At 38.9% G+C, this 19,837-nt stretch overlaps 2 protein-coding genes across 2 annotated transcripts; one reads left to right on the forward strand and one right to left on the reverse strand.

Moving 5' to 3' along the window:
* The first annotated feature begins 244 nt into the window (after positions 1–244).
* LOC105049323 (B-box zinc finger protein 32) lies at positions 245–1,274 on the forward strand. Its single transcript, XM_010928945.4, has one exon. The coding sequence runs from the start codon at positions 431–433 to the stop codon at positions 1,067–1,069; it is 639 nt and encodes a 212-aa protein (XP_010927247.1). The 5' UTR covers positions 245–430; the 3' UTR covers positions 1,070–1,274.
* Positions 1,275–5,680: 4,406 nt separating this feature from the next.
* LOC105049324 (beta-glucuronosyltransferase GlcAT14A) lies at positions 5,681–9,748 on the reverse strand. Its single transcript, XM_010928946.4, has 4 exons — positions 8,354–9,748; positions 7,123–7,198; positions 6,914–7,029; positions 5,681–6,540 (listed from the first exon to the last, which is right to left on the reverse strand). Exons 1-4 carry the CDS (start codon positions 8,853–8,855, stop codon positions 6,002–6,004), a joined length of 1,233 nt encoding a protein of 410 aa, XP_010927248.1. The 5' UTR covers positions 8,856–9,748; the 3' UTR covers positions 5,681–6,001.
* Positions 9,749–19,837: the final 10,089 nt, after the last annotated feature.

Raw genomic sequence — 19,837 nt, forward strand, 5'->3', positions numbered from 1 at the left:
ACAAGATATAATAATAAAAAAATAAATAATATATATTTTCTTTCCTAAAGACGGAGGACAAGTGGGTGCATAAACTATTCAAAAAATTGAAAGCAAGATTTAGTTAATATTCCTACGTCATTCATCCATCCATGTGGTAGACTACTGGCACCATAATAATATAATAACAACAAATATTAAATTCCAAACCCCTCTAAATATCTGAGCCAATAATATATATTTAAGTCCATGGAAGTGGTCATCTTCCCTCCCAACCCTCCTCCTTCCTCCTCGGGATCTCTTCCCCTCCGTTTCCCCCCATATCCCGTTTCCCCCGCCTCGTATCTCTCTCTCTTTCTATATATAGCCTCGAACCCTCTTCTCGCTCTTTCACGCTTGCCGGTTAGGTTTAGGTAGAACTAGGGTTAGGGTTAGAGTTTGGAGGGGATCGATGAAGGGACGGCGGCGCTGCGAGCTGTGCAAGGGCATCGCCGCCGTGTACTGCGAGGCGGACGCGGCGTTCCTCTGCTGGCCCTGCGACGCCCGCGTCCACGGCGCCAACTTTCTCGTCGCCCGCCACCTCCGCCGGATCGCCTGCGCCGAGTGCCACGCCCTCGACGACGCCCGCATCATCTCCGGCGCCGGATCGCCCCCCATCCGCTCCCTCTGCGGCTCCTGCCGCCGCAGCCCTCCGGAAGAAACCGCCTCCTCGGATTCCTCTTCGTGCGTCTCCACCGCCGATTCGGAATCGGCCCGGAGAGGAGCAGAGGAGCAGGGTATTCTGGTCAATTGGGCCCGGAGGATGGGGCTGGGGGATCCAGGCTCGAGGCGGTGCGCGGCGGCGGCGACGCGCGTGCTGCGCGCGTGCTCGGGTAAAATGACGGCTACGCCCCTCCGGGTTGGCCTGGCGGCCGCGCTCTGGTTCGCCGTGAAGAGACGCGGCACGTGCGAGGGGGCCAGGCTGAGGGCTCTGGAGTTGTGTTCTGGTGTGCCCGCCAAGCTTATCGTGGTCGCCGAGTCAAGGCTCGCTCGGGCCGCGAGGCGAGCCCGAGTCGGCGAGGAGAAGGAGGGATGGGCCGAGTGCCGCTGAGCAAGCGAAGACTATTTGCGTCAGGGGTTTTTTTTCTTCTGGCACGTGTGAGTTTTTGGTGATATATGTTCTTGTTTTTAGAGGTTTATCGGTAGTTTTTGTATATATTGCTTTTCCTTTATCTCCCTCTGTCCCTTGTACAAAAGGAAAAAAATACATGTATTAGAGATGATATGTGCTTATTAATCTCGATATGGCTGCTTAAGTTTGGTCTTTTGCAATCTAATCAGTTTTGTAATCACCTAAGATTTTCATTCATTCAAAAAAAAAATATCTGAAATTTTTTTTTTAATTTTTTTTTGATTCTATATAAATATTTAAGATTTTTTCAATACGAATGCGCAATTAAATATATGTCTATACGAATTTTCACAGATTTAATCTGAAATTTAATTGAATGAGATGAAATAATTAATAAACAAAACACTTCAAGGAGTTTTTTACGTGGACGATCGCACGCCTGCTGGACAAACTTGTTCATTGTCCTATTTGACGGAAATACCAATTATATACATTGCTTATTATTTTTTCAATCAAGGATGTTACGTATTATAAGTTATATGGCTTGGTGCGGCATTGCAATGCAAGTGAGAGAAACAAATGATGAAGACTTGTTGAATTCTGTCTATTATCTGATTGTGTTGTCGCTTTTTTCTTTTTTTTTTTAAGGGAAAGAAAAAGTTAAAAATAGTATTAGGAGCGCTACTGATCATGGAAACAACAAAAGATTTAACCATGTTTAACTCTCTAGAAATGGTAGAAATGGGGTTGCCTCCTATTAATAAAAAAAAAAAGGGTGCAAACGCTGGACAAGTCCTACTATCTACATCTCTATAGTTGAAATTTTGACATCGAGATTGGGGTGATATCATGCTGGAAATTTCCAGCTTGGAAGATAAAGGGAAAGACCGAAACAGGGAAACACCTGGTAGGGGTTAATTCCATTTGTTTCTTTCTAGGCCTTCGCCCAGCGCAATGCAGCCCAACTCGATTGTTTGGGTACCTGCTCTATTTCCACACCTGTTTCCAGCCCAACCCTATTCTCACAGTGACAAGCAAAGGATCTCTCCTCATCTTTCTGCCATGCTTTCGGGGTTTCTAATCCGGGAAAGGAATTTAACGATTCTCCACGACATATGTGCAATGGTAGCTATCGGGTTGGTCGTCCACCAGCCTTCATATAAGAAGGAAGACTTGGTCCTTTAATTGAGTGAAAGGAGGATGGATCACCCTACATGATGTGGTAGGTTTGGCAGGCTGGCTTCAGGGATCAAATTAATTCAATGCTGCCCATTTCTCATGGGACGTAAGCTCTCAAAAATCTCTTTCGATCTGATTTCTGCAAACTCCTCCATTAAAAGCTTGAGTACATTTGGCACTATAATCTTGTTCTTTCATTCTTTTCTTCATCAATACGGTGACATCTTTCACCACTTAATAAGTGCAGAACTTCCTTTGAAAGGTTATAGTATAATTTCATGCTGCCTTTGCTAAGCTTATGCACATTTTCTCTGTCTTGATATCTAGCATCAACATCAAACTATTAAGGTCTACCAAATATCAAATTACAAGCATCCATGTCAATAATATCACAATACATCCCATCCTTATATCTGTTTATAGAAAGGGTACCTTACATCTCTAAGTTATTTTAGCATCATCAACTACTTTAATCCAGTCAATAGTGTAAGGGTCGGGGTGCTTCTCCATAGTTAATCCTAATCTCTTCACATTCTTCCTACCAATTATATTTTCACAACTACCACTATCAATTATTAAATCAAAGAGAGACTTGTTAATTATGCACCTAGTACGGAACAATTTATTCTATTGTATATCATCCTCCATCTTTGGTGACAGCATCAGCCTCCGCACCACATAAATCTGGCCCAGCTCATTATACTTTTCTCCATCTTCATCTGGCTCATAAAGATACTCATCATCATCATCTTCATCTTCTTTCTCCACCAAATTAACAGTCTTTCTCAGCGGATAATCACTAGAACGGTGACCCCACTTGTAACACTTCATGAAAACTAGCCAAGGATAAGGGTTGTTCGCCCGCTGATTATCTTGATCATAATTGTCCCTTGCATTATTGTCTCTTGTTTGCACCTGCTTCCCACTAGTCTTGTCTGCTCGACTTTCATGCTCACGCTATGAATTATTCTGAGGCATTTTGTCTTTATCTACATTAAATTAGTTCGACTCATCTAATTTCATCGTATATAATCAAATCTACCGATGCTAGAGGAACGCTCCTGAATCAGCGTCTCAACTTTCAGTGCCATATTTCTCGCCTCTAAAACACTGCGAACCATTTGAACTCCTATGTGATCCTGTATCGCTGGATTCAGCCCTGACATATACCTCGCCACATGCTGCCCTTCCACTTCTGACAACTGATTTCATTCTTTCAACCTAAGAAACTTAGCAGTATATGCATGTATTATTCTTTGGTCTTGGATACCTTCTAGTACTTATTAAATAGAATTTAGTCATAATTCGGGGGAAGGAATTATAGCCTCAACAATTGTTTCATTTGAAATCAAGTCCGAATAGGAGATAATCCTTGCCTTAACCGATCATTCAACAATCTCTGCCACCATGCAAATGCTCCTCCTCTTAATCTGAACGTGACTAGTCTCGCTATCTTCTCATTCGAGATATCTAGATACTCCATAAATCGATCACACTCAGATAGCCAATCAAAAAAATCCTTGATATTGAGATCTCCATTAAAGGAGGGGATGCCTATTTTCAGACAAGTCTTCCGACCTCTTTGGATATCGATTTAAGTCACAATGCCGGATATAATATGCATAATCCGCTTCTTCTTGATCATCATAATCTTCTTGAAAGCTCATATAGTCTGATTGTCTACGTAGGTTTGTAGGAATGGCTTTGTTGATAGGTAGGCCGTGAGCTCCATCTCTGACAAATCCCCTATCTCCGTCATGATTTCTATTTGCATTGATCCCCAGAGCATCCAACCGCTCACATAAGCCCTCTAGGATTTGCTCCATGCGTGCAAACCACCGTTTGAGCGCCTCTGTTCGTCGCTCCAGAGTTTCAACCACTACTTCTTGGGTGCATCTCACCTTCTAGTTCACCTGTAGCCTTTGATCAACATCAACAGGATGGTTGCCTCCAACTTTATCACGGTTATCCATTAAGAATGAGCGATGCTGTAACATGCTCTGATACTACCTGATACAGCATTAGCGAATAAGAACAAAGATTTATACAAGATGAAAACCTTCAAGATATCAAAAAAGAATCTTAAACTCCAATTGGAGAAATAATCCGGCAATTTTTGTTGATAATAACTGAATAAATATAAAATAAAGATATTTATAGTATTTCAATCCTAATAAAGGTAGTTCTGTAAATAGTAAAATCATAACAACATCAAAATAAAACTAATAATCTAATTGAAAATTAAATGAAAGCTAAGAATATGAAACTGAATTGAAGATGGATTTTCAAATATAAAATGACTTTGAAACTACTAAAATGATAGAATTTGGGTCTGAAAATTAGGATAAACAGATAAACCCGGTTCACGATCATAGGGCTCAAAATGAGATTTCAGTTGATATAATATGGGTCCTATAACTCTTCTTGAATCAAAAGTTATGGCTTGCTGAAATTTAGGTCCCTGTTTTGATATTCCAGCCGTTTATTTGGGCTTTCACGGCTTCTTACGATCCATCTGGCCTAGATACTCTTCAACAAGATGTTCCGCATCAATTTCCACACCTATTTCAAGCCCACCCTATTCCTACATTTACAAGCAAAGAAACTCTCCTCTTCTACCACATCAAAGGGCTTTGATCTGCCATGCTTTTGGGGTTTCTAATATGGGAAAGGAATTTAATTATTTTCTATGACATATATGCAATGGTAGCCATCAGGTTGGTCATCCACCAACCTTCATATAAGAATGAAGGCTTAGTGCTTTAATTGAGTGAAAAGAGGATGGATCACCCTACATGATGAAAGATCTACCGTACTATGTATTATGTTATGAAAAAAATTGGACAAGGAAAAATAAGCTAAACGGCATAAGCAAAAGCCTTTGGGACTTTGGTTCCATGTTTGTCCTGAAAAGTTGATGCCCAGCACATATATACTATATGAAAAAATAATTTTTACATATTTGATTGACCATAAAAAAAATAATATATTTTCAAATAATTTATAATTAATCGGACATCTATTTTTCAAAAATAAAATAAAATAGGTGTTATGACCTATATATATATATATATTATATATATTTATATATTATATATATATATATAACACTAACGCTATTTCAATGAAAAAATTATTTTTTCTATTTATTTTCTTTTCCCTGGTGGACACCGTAACTTTTCTCCAATAAGAAGTTCACTAATCAATCCCCCCTCCTCTTCCTTGGACTTTGTATTTTTTACCCTAAATCTCCAATAAGAAGTTCATGATATGATGACTGTTAACGGACACCAACATTAGTATCAACAAGGTGGTATTCTCAAAGGGATTGTAAACACCCAGCTTAATGCACAATTACATCTAAGAAGTAGGTTAACTCTTTGACCACTGCGCAATCCAAGTCTGAAAATATATTTGATCATCTCAAGATTTCGTTATACTTTATACTTGTAAACGTATCACATGCTACAAGAGAAAATGGAATCTTCTATACCCACCCTTTGTCAAATTACTAATGGATCTACTCCTACTACCTGCTGATTGAAAGGCCTCTAAATGTTACTTCTCTAAATGAAAGTGAAATCACCTAAATCTCACCCTCAGAGTGAATTGTCGGCAGCTGTATAACTAATGTTGCTGGCCTTTGGTTCCACTGTACCTGCTGAATGGCCGATAAAATGGGATGACTCTGACTTAATTTCGAAGGCAATCGCAATCCATGGCCAGATCACATCACATAAACTTGCACCTGCTCGAATGCAACCTCTCATCTGAAATGAGATCTGACAACAAACTTCTGAGCCACTTTCCTGATGATCCTGGTGTCACGACATTGACATCACCCCAGTTTGAGCAGGGATCCTCCTCCAAATCCTTCTCTTTCCGACCGTTGAGCTGGCCTAGACACCAGTTTCCAACACCCACTCCATCTGATGAGCGCCTTAGTATCTTTTTGTCCACCTTTTTAAGCACTTTGTCATCCTCCATGAACCGCCGCGCAAAAGCTGCTCCGCTTTTTATCATCTCCTTATATTGTGATTGGTTCAGAAAGATAGGGTCCAATCCTGGTGGATCATCCCAAACAAAGTATCTTAGATCATTGTTGACAGTGGTGTTTCGGAACTCAGGGCTATTGCAGATCACAGTTTGGAAGTAGGATTCCGTTGAGTAGGCGACATTGGCAAAGTACATGAGAAGTTTCCTGGGGAGGTTATCCCAGCTATGCACACAGTACTCCACAAAGGATCTACTGAGAATCAACCATGGAGAACCTGTTTCCATATAAAGAAATGAAAAATTTCAGCCGAGTCTCGATAACAAGAGGGAAACACATCCTTGTGTTCATTTGATTTCGATGGATCTTGCTGATAAAATTTCAAGTAGTGGTAATAATCTCCCTTGGCTTGGTAAATTTGATTTGCATTCAAAATATGTGGAGGTTTTAGATACACAGGGAACCTATATCATTATCTTAACTTGTTGGTTTGCCTACTTTTTCAAACAAATGGCTTATTGAACCAAAAACAAATACTTGTGAACAACCAAATGGAATAAACAGTGGACAAAATTGGAATCAGAGTGGTTTACACAAAAGAAAAAACTGGAATACAGAGTGGAAAAAAATTGAGACTACAGAATACAGACCTGTGAATAATTTAAAGGCATCAGGTGTTGTTCGTGTTTCTAAAGCGAAGAAGGATTGTGTATTTCTGTCCATATGGAGACTTGGGTCCACGATTATTTTATCAAACCTCTCAGTCCTGCAGGACAATAACTCAGCTTAGCTTAACGAGATATTTTAAAAGATATAAAAAGGATCATCAAACTATAATAAGATTTCCTCCTGAGCTTACTCTTTCCATCCAAGGTCACTTGTGTGATCGATGAAGTTCAGATCTCTTGGCAAAGAAGTGAAAGCATGAAGAAGATCTGTATGGCAAGATGTTTTTTCAGCATTTGTTAATAGAATAAATGGAGGTGCAAGAAACATTTGCAGGAATGGGTATTTTAATCATTACCATTAAAAATATTCAAATGCAGAATTCGCTAATGCTCCACTTTTGGTAAAATTGCGGCCTTTCATACTTCAAATCAAAAAAGAGACTAATTGAAATTTCACATGCTTAAGGCTAACAAGATCATCATTATGACACGAAAAGTATGTAGCATCAGATATTAAGCCTTTTATGGTCATCTCCTTGCTTAAGAAAAACAAATTTTTATTTTCCCAGAACAAACAAAAAAAACTTTACAGAAGTTTTATGAATCAAATTGATTAAACTAAAATTGAGAATTGATGGGAACACATCAGGCTCACTCATAAGGACTTGAAACAACAACATCAAGGTACATGTGGACAATGAATACATCAGATCTATGGGTTCTTTCTGGGTAAGAATTGCATGATAGAATTCCATTGGACAGCCAGTTATCACAGAGTTTTGCCTTTTCTTTTACTTTTGTCCTCAACCTTCAACTATCAATCAAATCAAGAGCAAAATATGTTCTTTGATGATGAGGAAAAGGGTGAGGTCTGTAGGGTGTCCTCATTAATCTTCAGAAACCATAAAAATAATTACAAAGAAAACCAGAAACCTTCACCTATGCATTACTGCAAGTGTCACTGGGTCAGAAATCAGAAATCACAAGCACGGCGAAGGACTATACAGAATGGTTGTTGCTTACATGGACACCATATACATGAACATTGGCACAGGAGCAAGGGCTCAAGTGGCAAGTGGTCTAGAATGAGAGTTGGACTGATTTATTTATTGATCTGAATACTATCTACGATTACTAAGACAAGATGGTCAGAGAAGCCAAAATTATTCTTATGTTAATGCCTTAGTTTGAAAAAGCAGCATATTAATAAAACTTGGCCATCATGTTCTCGTGCAAGACAAGTAGAATCAGATCAGAAGACAGATCATTGTAATCCTGCATCCTAACATTCGAATCAACCAAATGGGTTATGGTACCTCTACTATCAGATTCCCTATAAACAAGGAGTTTTATTTAAATCATCGAAACTGACAAAAGGTATCTAAAACCAATTTCAGCCAAAACAAGAGGGTTAAAACTTACCATCTTGACTTACAACTGGATAGTCCGAAGCACTCAAGTTAATAAACCAATCCCAGTCTGAGTGGATCCGGAGCAGAACTGCAGCTCCATGGAGGGTGGCAGCAAGTACTGATGAACCAGTCCGATCGATGGCATAAGTTTTTCCCACAACATCAACATTTGCAAAAGCTTTGAAAATTTGATTAGATTGAATGGAGCGTGCCAGTTTTCTCCTCTCAGCAGCAGTGGAATCAGCATCAAGGTGCAAAAGGTAGCGGTTCCTTGGGTGGTAAACTGCCTTCAAGAGCCTTAAAATCTTCTCACTTTCACCACTAGTTCCCGATATCCAATAAGCAAAAACTGGAGGATCACCAGGACCCCTTGACACGGCCACAGGTTCGAATCCTTCGTCCACAGCCCAAATTCCTCCGTGGAGAAAAGAATGAGAGAAAACTCGTAAAACCAATGCACCAATGACAAATGCTGCAATCCCGATCCATGGAGTAAATCTAAGAAACCTCATTGCTTCACCTTCGCCTCTTCAAATTTTACAAGAGTAGATACTTGCCTAAACATCCAAAACTTCCAACAATAATCACCAAATTTGATCTTTTATGGAGTAGGATGTATTCGACTTCGGTCCAAATCAAACAGCACCTCAGCACTCTTAATTTCAATCAAATCTAACCGAAATTATATTGCAAACTCAAAAAAAATCAGATCTTGGAACACCTCACCACAATCCAACCAGGAGGAGTTTCTAAAATTTATGAGCCTTCTTTATAAAGAAATTAGAAGAAGCTACACTTCAAAGCTACAGTTCAAAGGGACTTAAAAAACTTCAAGAATTCATAAAGCTCTAACCTTCAACATCCAATAACTTGCGAACTAAATGCATCCGAAAAGAGCAGCTGCAGACATCCCATTAACAAAACTCTCTTTAATTCAATAAAGGAGAGGCAACGGTCGACGGCACGCCTCGAAGCTAAAAATTGGATTTTTCCGACATCACGGAGATGAAATTGGAGCAAGAAAAGCAACAATAGCCGAAGAAAGATAGAATTTTGGGGGCACGAGTGGAAGCTGGGGTAGAAAAAGACGCGGAAAAGCCGGTGATGTTCGAACCGCCCATCAACGAAGGGTCCCCAGAAAACTCCCCGACCGAATACTGGTTATAAACTAAAGCGAGAGGAACGGAAGGAGGAGATCAGAGCAAAAGCGGGTGGGTACGAGGGAATCCGCTGGGCGCTGGGACAGGGAAAGGAAGCCGAACTGGAGGAGAGAAAAAATATAAAATTTAGCGGAATAAAGAAAGGGGCGAGAGCAAAGGAAAGGTCGGAAAGAATTTGGGATCTGGGAGGGGTGGGTGGGTCGATGGAAGAGGAGAAACTGTACGGGTGGTGGAGATATCCAGGATGTTTGTTTGTTGCCGTTCCTGTCCGTGCCTGATCGCCCAAAATAAGCGCAGAATCCGGGATGGAAGTCTCTTTATAAGTATTAGATTCGGCGAGAATTTGGGCGGAGAGGTTTTTTTTTTAACCTGCTTTGTATTTGGGTTCCATTGAGAGGGTCGACGTGTAGCAAATCCATTTCCAATCCAGCTTCTATGTTATTCAATCCTAATTTGATCTGCACCAACTTCTTATTGCGGCCGATCCCTCGCCTGTCATCGATGAAAAATATCTATAAAATAAAATTTTATAGATCAAAATTATATCCAATGAAATCCTCCGATACTTAAATCAACGAGAAATGGTGAATAGCAGATGAAGAATATTTAAATTGGTTGAATCTCGATCCCGAATTATCTTATCCATTCTGTTCATTTACCTCCTCTTTTATAGATGATTTCGATGTAATTTTCGAGTACATGATCTCATTTTTTATGGTACTAAATTATCGAACTATAATCATGAAGTTAATAGATCATTTATGCCCACTAATGATCGTGACACGTAGTCGATAACCATTTATAACGATTAGATGTGTTGAGAAGATAAACCGACTATATGTCGGTAATAATAGTAAGTCGGTAGTCCTGAAGATCCGAATGAACATCGATTGGTAACTCTGATATGCTGATGGTCTACGATCGGAGATTAATCAAGTTGTCATGATTGTCCGTTGTTGGTTGCTAATAGCCGACTGTCGATCAGTTAGCTGATTGTTAGTCGGAATATTATGTTAATAAGATCGATATAGAGTTGGAGTCGAGGATCAGTTGAATGGTCCAACACTCTTAATTCTAGAGAGCCCCAAACTAAATTTGAACCCACAGCATAAGATTTGATTTATAAGTAACTAAGGATGTGGCGGGTTAAATTGGGTGTCATGTGAATTGGGCTAGCTACGTTTGGGTTAAGATATGCCAGGTTGATATGTGTAATGGATTAATAAAATCGACAAATATTTTAAAACTATATTGAGATAAGTTTGAATTTTAACTTATGATGGGTTAAAACTAAACAGTTTTGGATCACTCAAGTCTTTATTTCGAATCCAACATGGCTTCAAAATCAAAAGGATGCATGGGCTAATAGAATTTATATAAAGAAGAAGGCATTGGTAGCATGATCTCTTAAATCAGCTTGACTGCTTTTATATAAGTATACTTTTCGTCATCTACGAATAGCATTTTAGCATCTTGATTTTTTTAAAATAGTTTTGGATATTTTTAATCCGAATTTGTAATGAACATTTTCTTATAACATATCTTATTCATCAGAAATAGTATAAAGATAAAAATAGATATTATTTTTATAATAATTACTTAGAATTTGATTTTATCATAACTACCTTAAAATATATCTTATCTCAGAAGGTTATCTTGAATCAGAATCTAGAATCTAGATCAAATTAAAATAATTAAAATAAATTTTGATATATATTAACATGAGCCATATCCAGATAGGCCCAATCAAATAAATTCCAACATTTTTTTTATTTAGCTAAGAAATATATAAATCCAAACCAAATAAACTAAAAGTTGGAGTAATTTTTGATTTGTCTCGATCTAACTTAAGTTGCACGTTGTCGGTCGAGATGAGGTTGTTATGGTGTCATGGCCACTAAATTTGATGAATTAATTAGCAATAAATTCTCTTACGAACTAGAAATAATTATACAATAAAGACTTTGTTTGGAAGACCGGCTAACTTCTTTCCTTTTTATCTCCTTGTCATAGGCGATCTATTCCAAGTCCACGCAGGTGGGGACGACTAACCCAAAATCCAGAACTAAGACTTCAACTTATTAGACCAGAGGGCCGGCCATCATTTTCATGTAACGTATCCCCTGCAAGTAAAAAATATTGAAGAGATAAAGATTTGAGTGTTCAAATTGGATTGATCGGCTCATAGATGTCACAATCATACGACGTTTTTAAACTATACTTAAATCATCCTTACCAATGGATTTGATAAAGATGGATTTCGATATTGGCATGAATTGGATTTTATTGCTGGATCTTGAGGCCTAACTAGTGATCTGCATCAAATAATGTTTTTTCCTTTTGGGGGTCGGGGGTATCCATTTCCCTCTTTCCAATTAATAGGTTATTAGTGGTCCACGGTGAACAAGATCCAACTAATAATTTTTCACTACTACCGGCTCCTTTAAGAGGGTCCTAGCCATAAGCTTCTAAACGATGAGTGCTAACGTTTGGTATGATAGAAGGTCATGCAGAAAATAATTCTGTCTCACATGCCAACATATTAAAATAATCTCCTGTGCTTCAATCAGATGGGAGGTAGTGTAAATGAACGGACATTCTTTTCTTCCCTTCTTTCGTTCTTTTATTTTGTTATTTTAAACGAGTGGGGTTAGCATATATGGACAAAAACCTCTCATGCTATTTCTCTGAAGAGAATCTCTAGGAGGTGGCTCCCATTTCACAATAAATATCAGGGTGCATTGAATTGGACGGTCCAATTTGTAATCGAGGTCACGAGATCAACCCTCAAAAATTTGGCAGATGGGAAAAAAGAAATGCAAAGATTCATCATTCGTTAAGGATTTTGATGGAGCAACAACAATAATAATTGAAGTTACCAACAAGCATTGGTATCAACCACGAGCCAACGATTGTGGAATTCATGGATTTTATATAACTAGCAAGCCGCATGTGAAGTTCTCAAGTAAAAAAGAAAGAATTTTTTCATAAAAAAACCCAATGCGGTATCTTATAACAATATTATTGAATATTTTAATGTGAATCTCCATGTCATCAAGGATTGCTTTTGATCTGTATTTTTTTGCATGGAACCACGAATATTGTCCTATTTTCACGGCATTGACTATTGGATCGTATTTTGGACAGATCTTGATGCATTTTGAACTTTTTTATTTTTGTATCTGCACAGATCATCATCATGTGATTCAATGGTAGGTTCATGTGAATGAAGATGAACTTTTTTTTTTTGGCACAAAGATAGTCTCTATCCATACTCTAAATACGATCTAATCCATATATTTTAAATTTTATAAAAGCGGCATGTTTCTTCTCTTCGATAGAGAAGGGGCCAAATGCCCAAAACAAAAAACACAAACAAAAATAAAAGACTAATGACGAAAAAATTGAACTCTGCGGCGCAGACCAAAAGCTCCTTTTTTTTTTTTTTTTTTTTTTTTTTTTTTTTTTTTTTTTTTTTTTTTTTTTTTTTTTTAAGCAATCTTGCTGCAGCTGAGGTAAATTTAAAAGACACACCAAGATTTGCTACTTTTTGCCCTTTGATGGAGCTAGAGAGCTTGATGCATGGCTAAATCCCTTCAATCAGGAATATGATGAAGCCTGTAAATGAATTTTTATTTTCTTCTTTTTGTATTTATTTTATACAATAAAATTATACTTTTATTTCATATCTTTTTATTTTCTTTTGAGGTATTGATCCAGCCTATATGGCCTATACCTCTATTGATGTGCCGTGATCCTGGATACGGTACGTGCTTTGAAGAGATAGATCGTGATATGTTAGATTAAAATCTTAAATCTTGTAATTAAATTTAGATAGTTTATACTTCAACAGGACGAGCTGTGATCTACTAATACAGTTTGTACCCCTTAGATATAAGCTATGCTAATATCTTAATCACAAGAAATAATATTGCAACATAAAAAAAAGAAAAAAATAAATCTCTTTGCATGGTGGATTCAGAATTCCTGGATTATTTCTCTGAATTATTTTTTTTCATAATTTAATTTATATTTTTGATTTTTTTTACTATTCTATTTCTTGTTAATCCTTCTACAATCAATTCTCTTTTTATTTCTTCTTAAAAAAAAAGATAATCACCCTAGATCCCCGTGAAAACGATCCCTACTCACCCTATCTATATAGTTTGAGTTGGTTTTTATTCTTGACCGCCTACGACGGCGATCACCTATCTTAGGGGATAATCGATCAATACTGTGACGGAGTGTGCCTAGATTAAGGTCAAAGTCTCTAAGCTGAGATCACTAGGGTGTAGATAATCTTCTCCACCATGGGGTATATCTGGTCTCTGCATCTCTCAACACCCTGCTCGTATAGTAGATAAGCTTCTGTACTTCCTTTTTCTAATGGATGAGAACCGAGCTGATGGCCACCATAAAGGAAACGATGAGATATAGGTACAGCATTTCCCCAATGGATGGTCAGGTCAAGAGTGGGACTGAGGTGAGGTACTTTCGAAGTTGATCAAAGGCGGCCTGATACTCCACCATTCACTGAAAGTCTTTGATCTACTTTAAGGCCTTGAAGAATAGAAGCACTTCTCACCAATCTGGCCATGAATTTGTTTAGTGCAGCCACTCGTCTCGTGGGACACAAGTTATGGACATAGCCCAGACCAAAAGCTCCTCTTTAATTTTAAGGCAATCCTGCCGCAGCTGAGGTAAATTTAGAAGACATACCAAGATTTGCTACATTTTGCTCTTTGTATGAGATGCACAAGTTATGGACATACATGCGGATGTGGCAATCATCTAAGATTCACATCGCAATACGAGGCATAAGTAATCCCCTCACATCCCACCATTTTTTCTTTTGGTAAGAACTCACATCCCACCATTTAGATTCACAAAATATAGGCGAGTTCTCACACATCCAATGGAAGCAACATTTTGTTCATGGCCAGGTTGAGCACTTCTCTCTTGTCTGGAAATGGATGACCAGGACATCACCAACACTTTTCCTTCGGCAAGATGGTGGGAACTCTTCGACTTATAAAACAATAATATTAATAAAAAAACAAGATGGTCCAATTGGAGGAATACCAACCCAATCCATATAGCAAATGTGCAGGTATAAAAAGGCAGGAAGAAGAGCTATTCTATTGAAATGTGGTGGTTGCTCCATAGATGGTCACTCGTCTATTCTAGAAGGCCCATCTAAAGTAAAGCTCTACGCGAAATTCTTATTGCACCACGCGCGGTGCAGAACGAGCTGCACCGTGCGCGGTGATTGGCGCGCACAGAGGCCCCGCGCCCTTCGTGCGTGATTCAAATCACTGTGCGTGGTGCAAATGCGTGCCAAGAGAAGAGTCAGCTAAATAAATTAGTGGTTCACACCGTGGGAACGACACTCGCATTGGCATCAAAAGGAGAAAAACATGATGTGAAGATACTTTCATCTATATCTTACTTTTTGCCAGATATGTTATTGGGAATCATTGAGTTCCAGTTCTTAGGTGGCAAAAGGAGGGGTGGGGGGCCAACAAAGTTTAATCGCTTTTAAATGTCAGGAATGGATGAACGTCCCTCCCCATATATACATGGAAGAAGACAGCATAGTAGCCGGACGGTACCCGAGTCTTCTAATTTTATAAATAGATAAAAATAATCATCATAATAGTAGATATCAATATAAATTAAATTTAATTATAATAATTTAATTTATAATTTACTTGAAGCATACAAAAAAATTAAATTAAATATTCATGAACAGGATGCAATTTAATCTCAGCCTCCCATCCGATTAAAAAGTCGATGAAAAAAATAAAAAAAATATGCTTTAAAAAAAAATATAGATTCGATATCATATTTACATCACCGTAAGAATAAAAATCTATAAATTCACAATTTTGTAGCCAAAGAAGGATCATTTCGATCAAAAAAGATCTTATTTTTTTTAAAAAAAATTGATTTTATAGTATATAACATATTATATTTAAGGTATATTTATACTTAATATGTTTATTTAAATATATCAAAAAATAAAATTATATTAGACGCACTTTATATACTTTCAAAAGAAAAAATCTCATCACATGAGTCCTCATAAAATTGGTTGATATTTTTTAAGTTCTTAGAAAAATAGAAAAAAAAATTACAAATGGATAAGAGAAATGATAATACTTCCAAGTTACATCCCTTTTAGGATTTTTTTGTTAACCGCATGCGAGGTATAGGATATAATTTTTTTAAAATAATATTTTATTATATCTATTCTAAAAATATCTGTAATTCATGCATGCTATCTATTTAGAATATTTATGATTCCGAGCATAACTTCTATCCAAGCTTTTAAAACACCACTTCCTATCTCACAAAGTTAATGTTCAGAAAGTAAGGAGGTTGACATATTACATCATAATCAATATTATTATTAAAAATAATCAATGTTATTATTTGAATAATAATTATATTTAAAAGTCTATTTCAAATAATATTATATATTTTAGATCTAACAAAACTCACACAATAATAATAGAGTGGTTATAGTTGCTTTATCTATTTCATGGTTAGCTGTGTGAAGTACTTATCGAATTTTGAAAAGATTTTTAGATCAGACTAAGTCTAGCGAGTGAGCTTGGATTAGCAGATATAAGGATCGGTAAAGATAAGTTATCGAAGTAAGGATTGATGATTGATATCATCTACAGCTCCTTCATCCATCCGCCACTGCTCCATGCCCCTCTGACATCGTGTTGTATTATTATTAATAAAATAATATTATTTTATTATTAATAAAATAATATTAAAATATAAAATATATACAAATAAAATTTTTGCTCTCCACGGTCAGCCCCCTATGGCATCATCTACGATTTTTTTCACCTACCCACCATTGCTCCACGTCCCTACAACGCCGTGTTGTATTATTATTATTGATAATAAAATAATAAATATTTTATTCTCAATAAAATAACAATAAAGTATAAAACACATTCAAATAAAATTTTTGTTCTCCATGGTTAGCCCCCTCCGGCATTATCTACGGCTCCTCCATCTGCCTGCCGCTGCTCGACATCGCTCCGATACCATGTTATATTATCATTATTAAAATAATAATATTTTATTATTAATAAAAAATATTATTTATTATTATTTAAATCATAATATTTTATTTTTCATAAAATAGTAATATTTTATTTTTAATAAAATAATAATATTTTTTTATTAATCAAATAATAAAATTTTTTTTCCTATTTCTTCCTTCCTTTCTTCCTCCTCTGTCCCCCCAATCCTCCACCTTCCTCTGTCCGTAGCCGATCCACACCTACTTCCCCTCCGGTGCGCCACCCATGGCACCTCCGCCCAATCGTCGCTCCTTCATGCCCCACCCTCGGGGCCCCATGCTTGGGCATGCCCGCCGCCATGGTGGCCTCTCCTCCCCTCATGACGTCAGGCCGCGCCATTCACACCGCATCCCCATGGCCCCCCGTCTGTCATTCCTCTGTGGCCTCTAATGCTTTTAGATCCAACGGAACTCACACAACAATGATAGCATGATTTATGGTTTCTTTATCTATTTCATGGCCAGCTGCATAAAGTGATTATCAAATTTTGAAAAGATTTTTAGATCAGACTAAGTCTAGCGAATGAGCTTCAGATTAGCAGATATAAGGATCGATAAAGATAGGTTATGGAAGTAAGGACTGACGATCGACATCATCTATGGCTCCTCCACCCACCCGCCACTGCTCCACATCCCTCCGACATCATGTTGTATTATTATTAATAAAATAAAATTATTTTATTATTAATAAAATAATAATACTAATAAAATATAAAATATGAAATATAAAATATATTCAAATAAAATTTTTGCTTTCCACAGCCAGCCCCCTCCGACATCATCTGTGGCTCTTCCACCCGCTCGCTACTGCTTCACGCCTCTCCGATGCCGTGTTGTATTATTATTATTAATAAAATAATAATATTTTATTTTTAATAAAATAATAATATTAAAATATAAAATATATTCAAATATATTTTTGTTCTCTATGGCTAGCCCCCTCCGACATTACTGTGGCTCCTTCACCTGCCTGCGTTGCTCCACATCCCTCCGATGCCGTGTTATATTATTATTATTAAAAAATAATATTATTTTATTATTTAAATAATAATATTTTATTTTTAATAAAAAATAATATATTATTTTTAATAAAATAATAATATTTTATTATTAATCAAATAATAAAATTTTATTATTAATAAAATAATAATTTTTTTTATTTCTCCCTTCCCTTCTTCCTCCCCTCCCCCCCAAATCCTCTACCTTCCTTTGCCCGTGGCCGATCCACATCCACTCCCCCTCCAATGCACCATCCGCAGTACCTTCGCTGATCGCCTCTCCTTCACACCCCCCCAGGTCCCTGCTCGAATGTTCTTGCAGTCATGGCCGCCTCCCTCTCTCCCCGTGACGTCCAAGCGCTGCCGTCCGTATCGCATCCTTCATGGCTTCCCGCCTGTCGTTCCTCCATGGCCTCCCATGCCCCCTGCGGCTCCCCCATGCTGCACTTTATACCTCCCGCGGCTCTGACGGAGCTCCCCACCCGGCTCCCCCTTATCCCCTGGCCTCGGTGAAGTCCACACCCCGTGCCTCTCGTAGCTCTGCGCAACCCCTCTGCCCTCCCCGACCCTGGTGTTTGCACCCCACGTCCCCGCCCACGCCCCAGCCCGCACTCCATGCAACCCCCATGCCCTCTCCAGCCCCGGCACTTGCACCCCATGCCCTCCCCAGCCCCAGCATTTGCATCCCATGACATCCCCACCTCCAAGCGCACGACGATCATCCGAAGGCACGGAGGGAGTTTTATCTACGTATTTATTTATTTTAATATTCTATCCCATCCCCTCCCCTCCCTCCAAAACTCTCTTTTGCCCACCCTAACCCCAACACCACCCATTTCCCATCCCTTCCCATGGCCACCTTGACCCTCCTTCCCTCATCCTCCACCCTCAAATCCTCCTCCATCCTCCACTGCCATGCCCTCACCCTCCCCCCTCCTTCCTCCCATCCCCCCACCACCACCTCGTGACCCCCATCTGAGCCCTCTCCTCTCCCTCCCCCTCCCCAGTCACCACCCTCACCCAGAACGACCTCAAGAAGTTCTCCGTCATGAAGGCCGTCGAGTACATTACCAGCAGCATGGTCCTCAGCCTTAGCACTAGCTCCACCGCCACCTTCATCATTTTCAAGATTGGGGCCCTCCTTGCCTCGGCAAACTCACTAGCATTGTCGGCGTCCCCACCTCCAAGTGCATGAAAATCACCCGAAAGCATGGAGGGGGTCCCTGGCAGAAGGCACGAAGTGAGTCGAGAGGATACTGCGGGAAAAAAAATCCTCCCCCATCCTTCATCGCCATTCCCTCGCCCTCTGGCCCTCCTTCCTCTCATCCCCCCACCACCACTTCGTGATCCGCATATGAGCCCTCTCCTCCCCCTCCTCCTCTCCCTCCCCAGTCATTGCCTGCACCCATGCGGGGAAAAAAAATCCTCCTCCATCCTTCGTCGCCATGCCCTCACCCTCCGCCCCTCCTTCCTTCTATCCGTAGAAGGTCGAATGAAGCGTAATAACAAACTAAAACTAAACACGTGGCTTTATAAGAATTATCCTATAAGCTGAGGTGTCAACACGAAATATAGTCTCTATTATCACGTATTGCTGTACTATTATTATATAGATGGTTGGTGGATCCTCCATTAAGGATGTGTGTCTTTTTTTTTTGTGTGTGGTGGGGTCAGGTAGGTTGTGGGCTTTAGGCATATTCTACGAATCTAAGAGGGTTGGCTGGGCCGGTCAGAAACGTGTTTGTTGAAAAAATTTTGGAGTGGGTCGATAATATGAAGAGATTGACAGATATCTGGCCCATTAAGTCGGTGCCTATATGCCTCAGCTGCACCAACGGTCGGCCGTAACTCACTCGTCCAAGTTTGACAATTTCGATCAAAGGCTATCCGACCAAGTATCCAATCCATGGTCGGCCAGGGCTTGATCCGACCCCTGATCGTTCGATTTTTAGTTCCAACAGCTACTCAGCCAGCACCTGGGACCGATTCTTGGTCAAACAGCTTCCTCTACTCCAACTATTAGTTGTTTGTGAATTTTGACAATCTCCAGTTGGATAAAGCACAATACGACTTCGAGTCAGCTAGTATTTAGTACCGAGCCCTAGTCAGGACGTGCCTCTCTTTTACTCTCATTTGATTTGTCAGTAGTATGGAATCCCACCATTATCTTGCATCTGAGTCCTGATCGGTCTGAACTGATCAAATCAAAATTCAAAATGTTGGCACCATTT

This window comes from Elaeis guineensis, chromosome 7 (genome assembly GCF_000442705.2).
Source record: "Elaeis guineensis isolate ETL-2024a chromosome 7, EG11, whole genome shotgun sequence".
Classification (NCBI taxonomy): Eukaryota; Viridiplantae; Streptophyta; class Magnoliopsida; order Arecales; family Arecaceae; genus Elaeis; species Elaeis guineensis.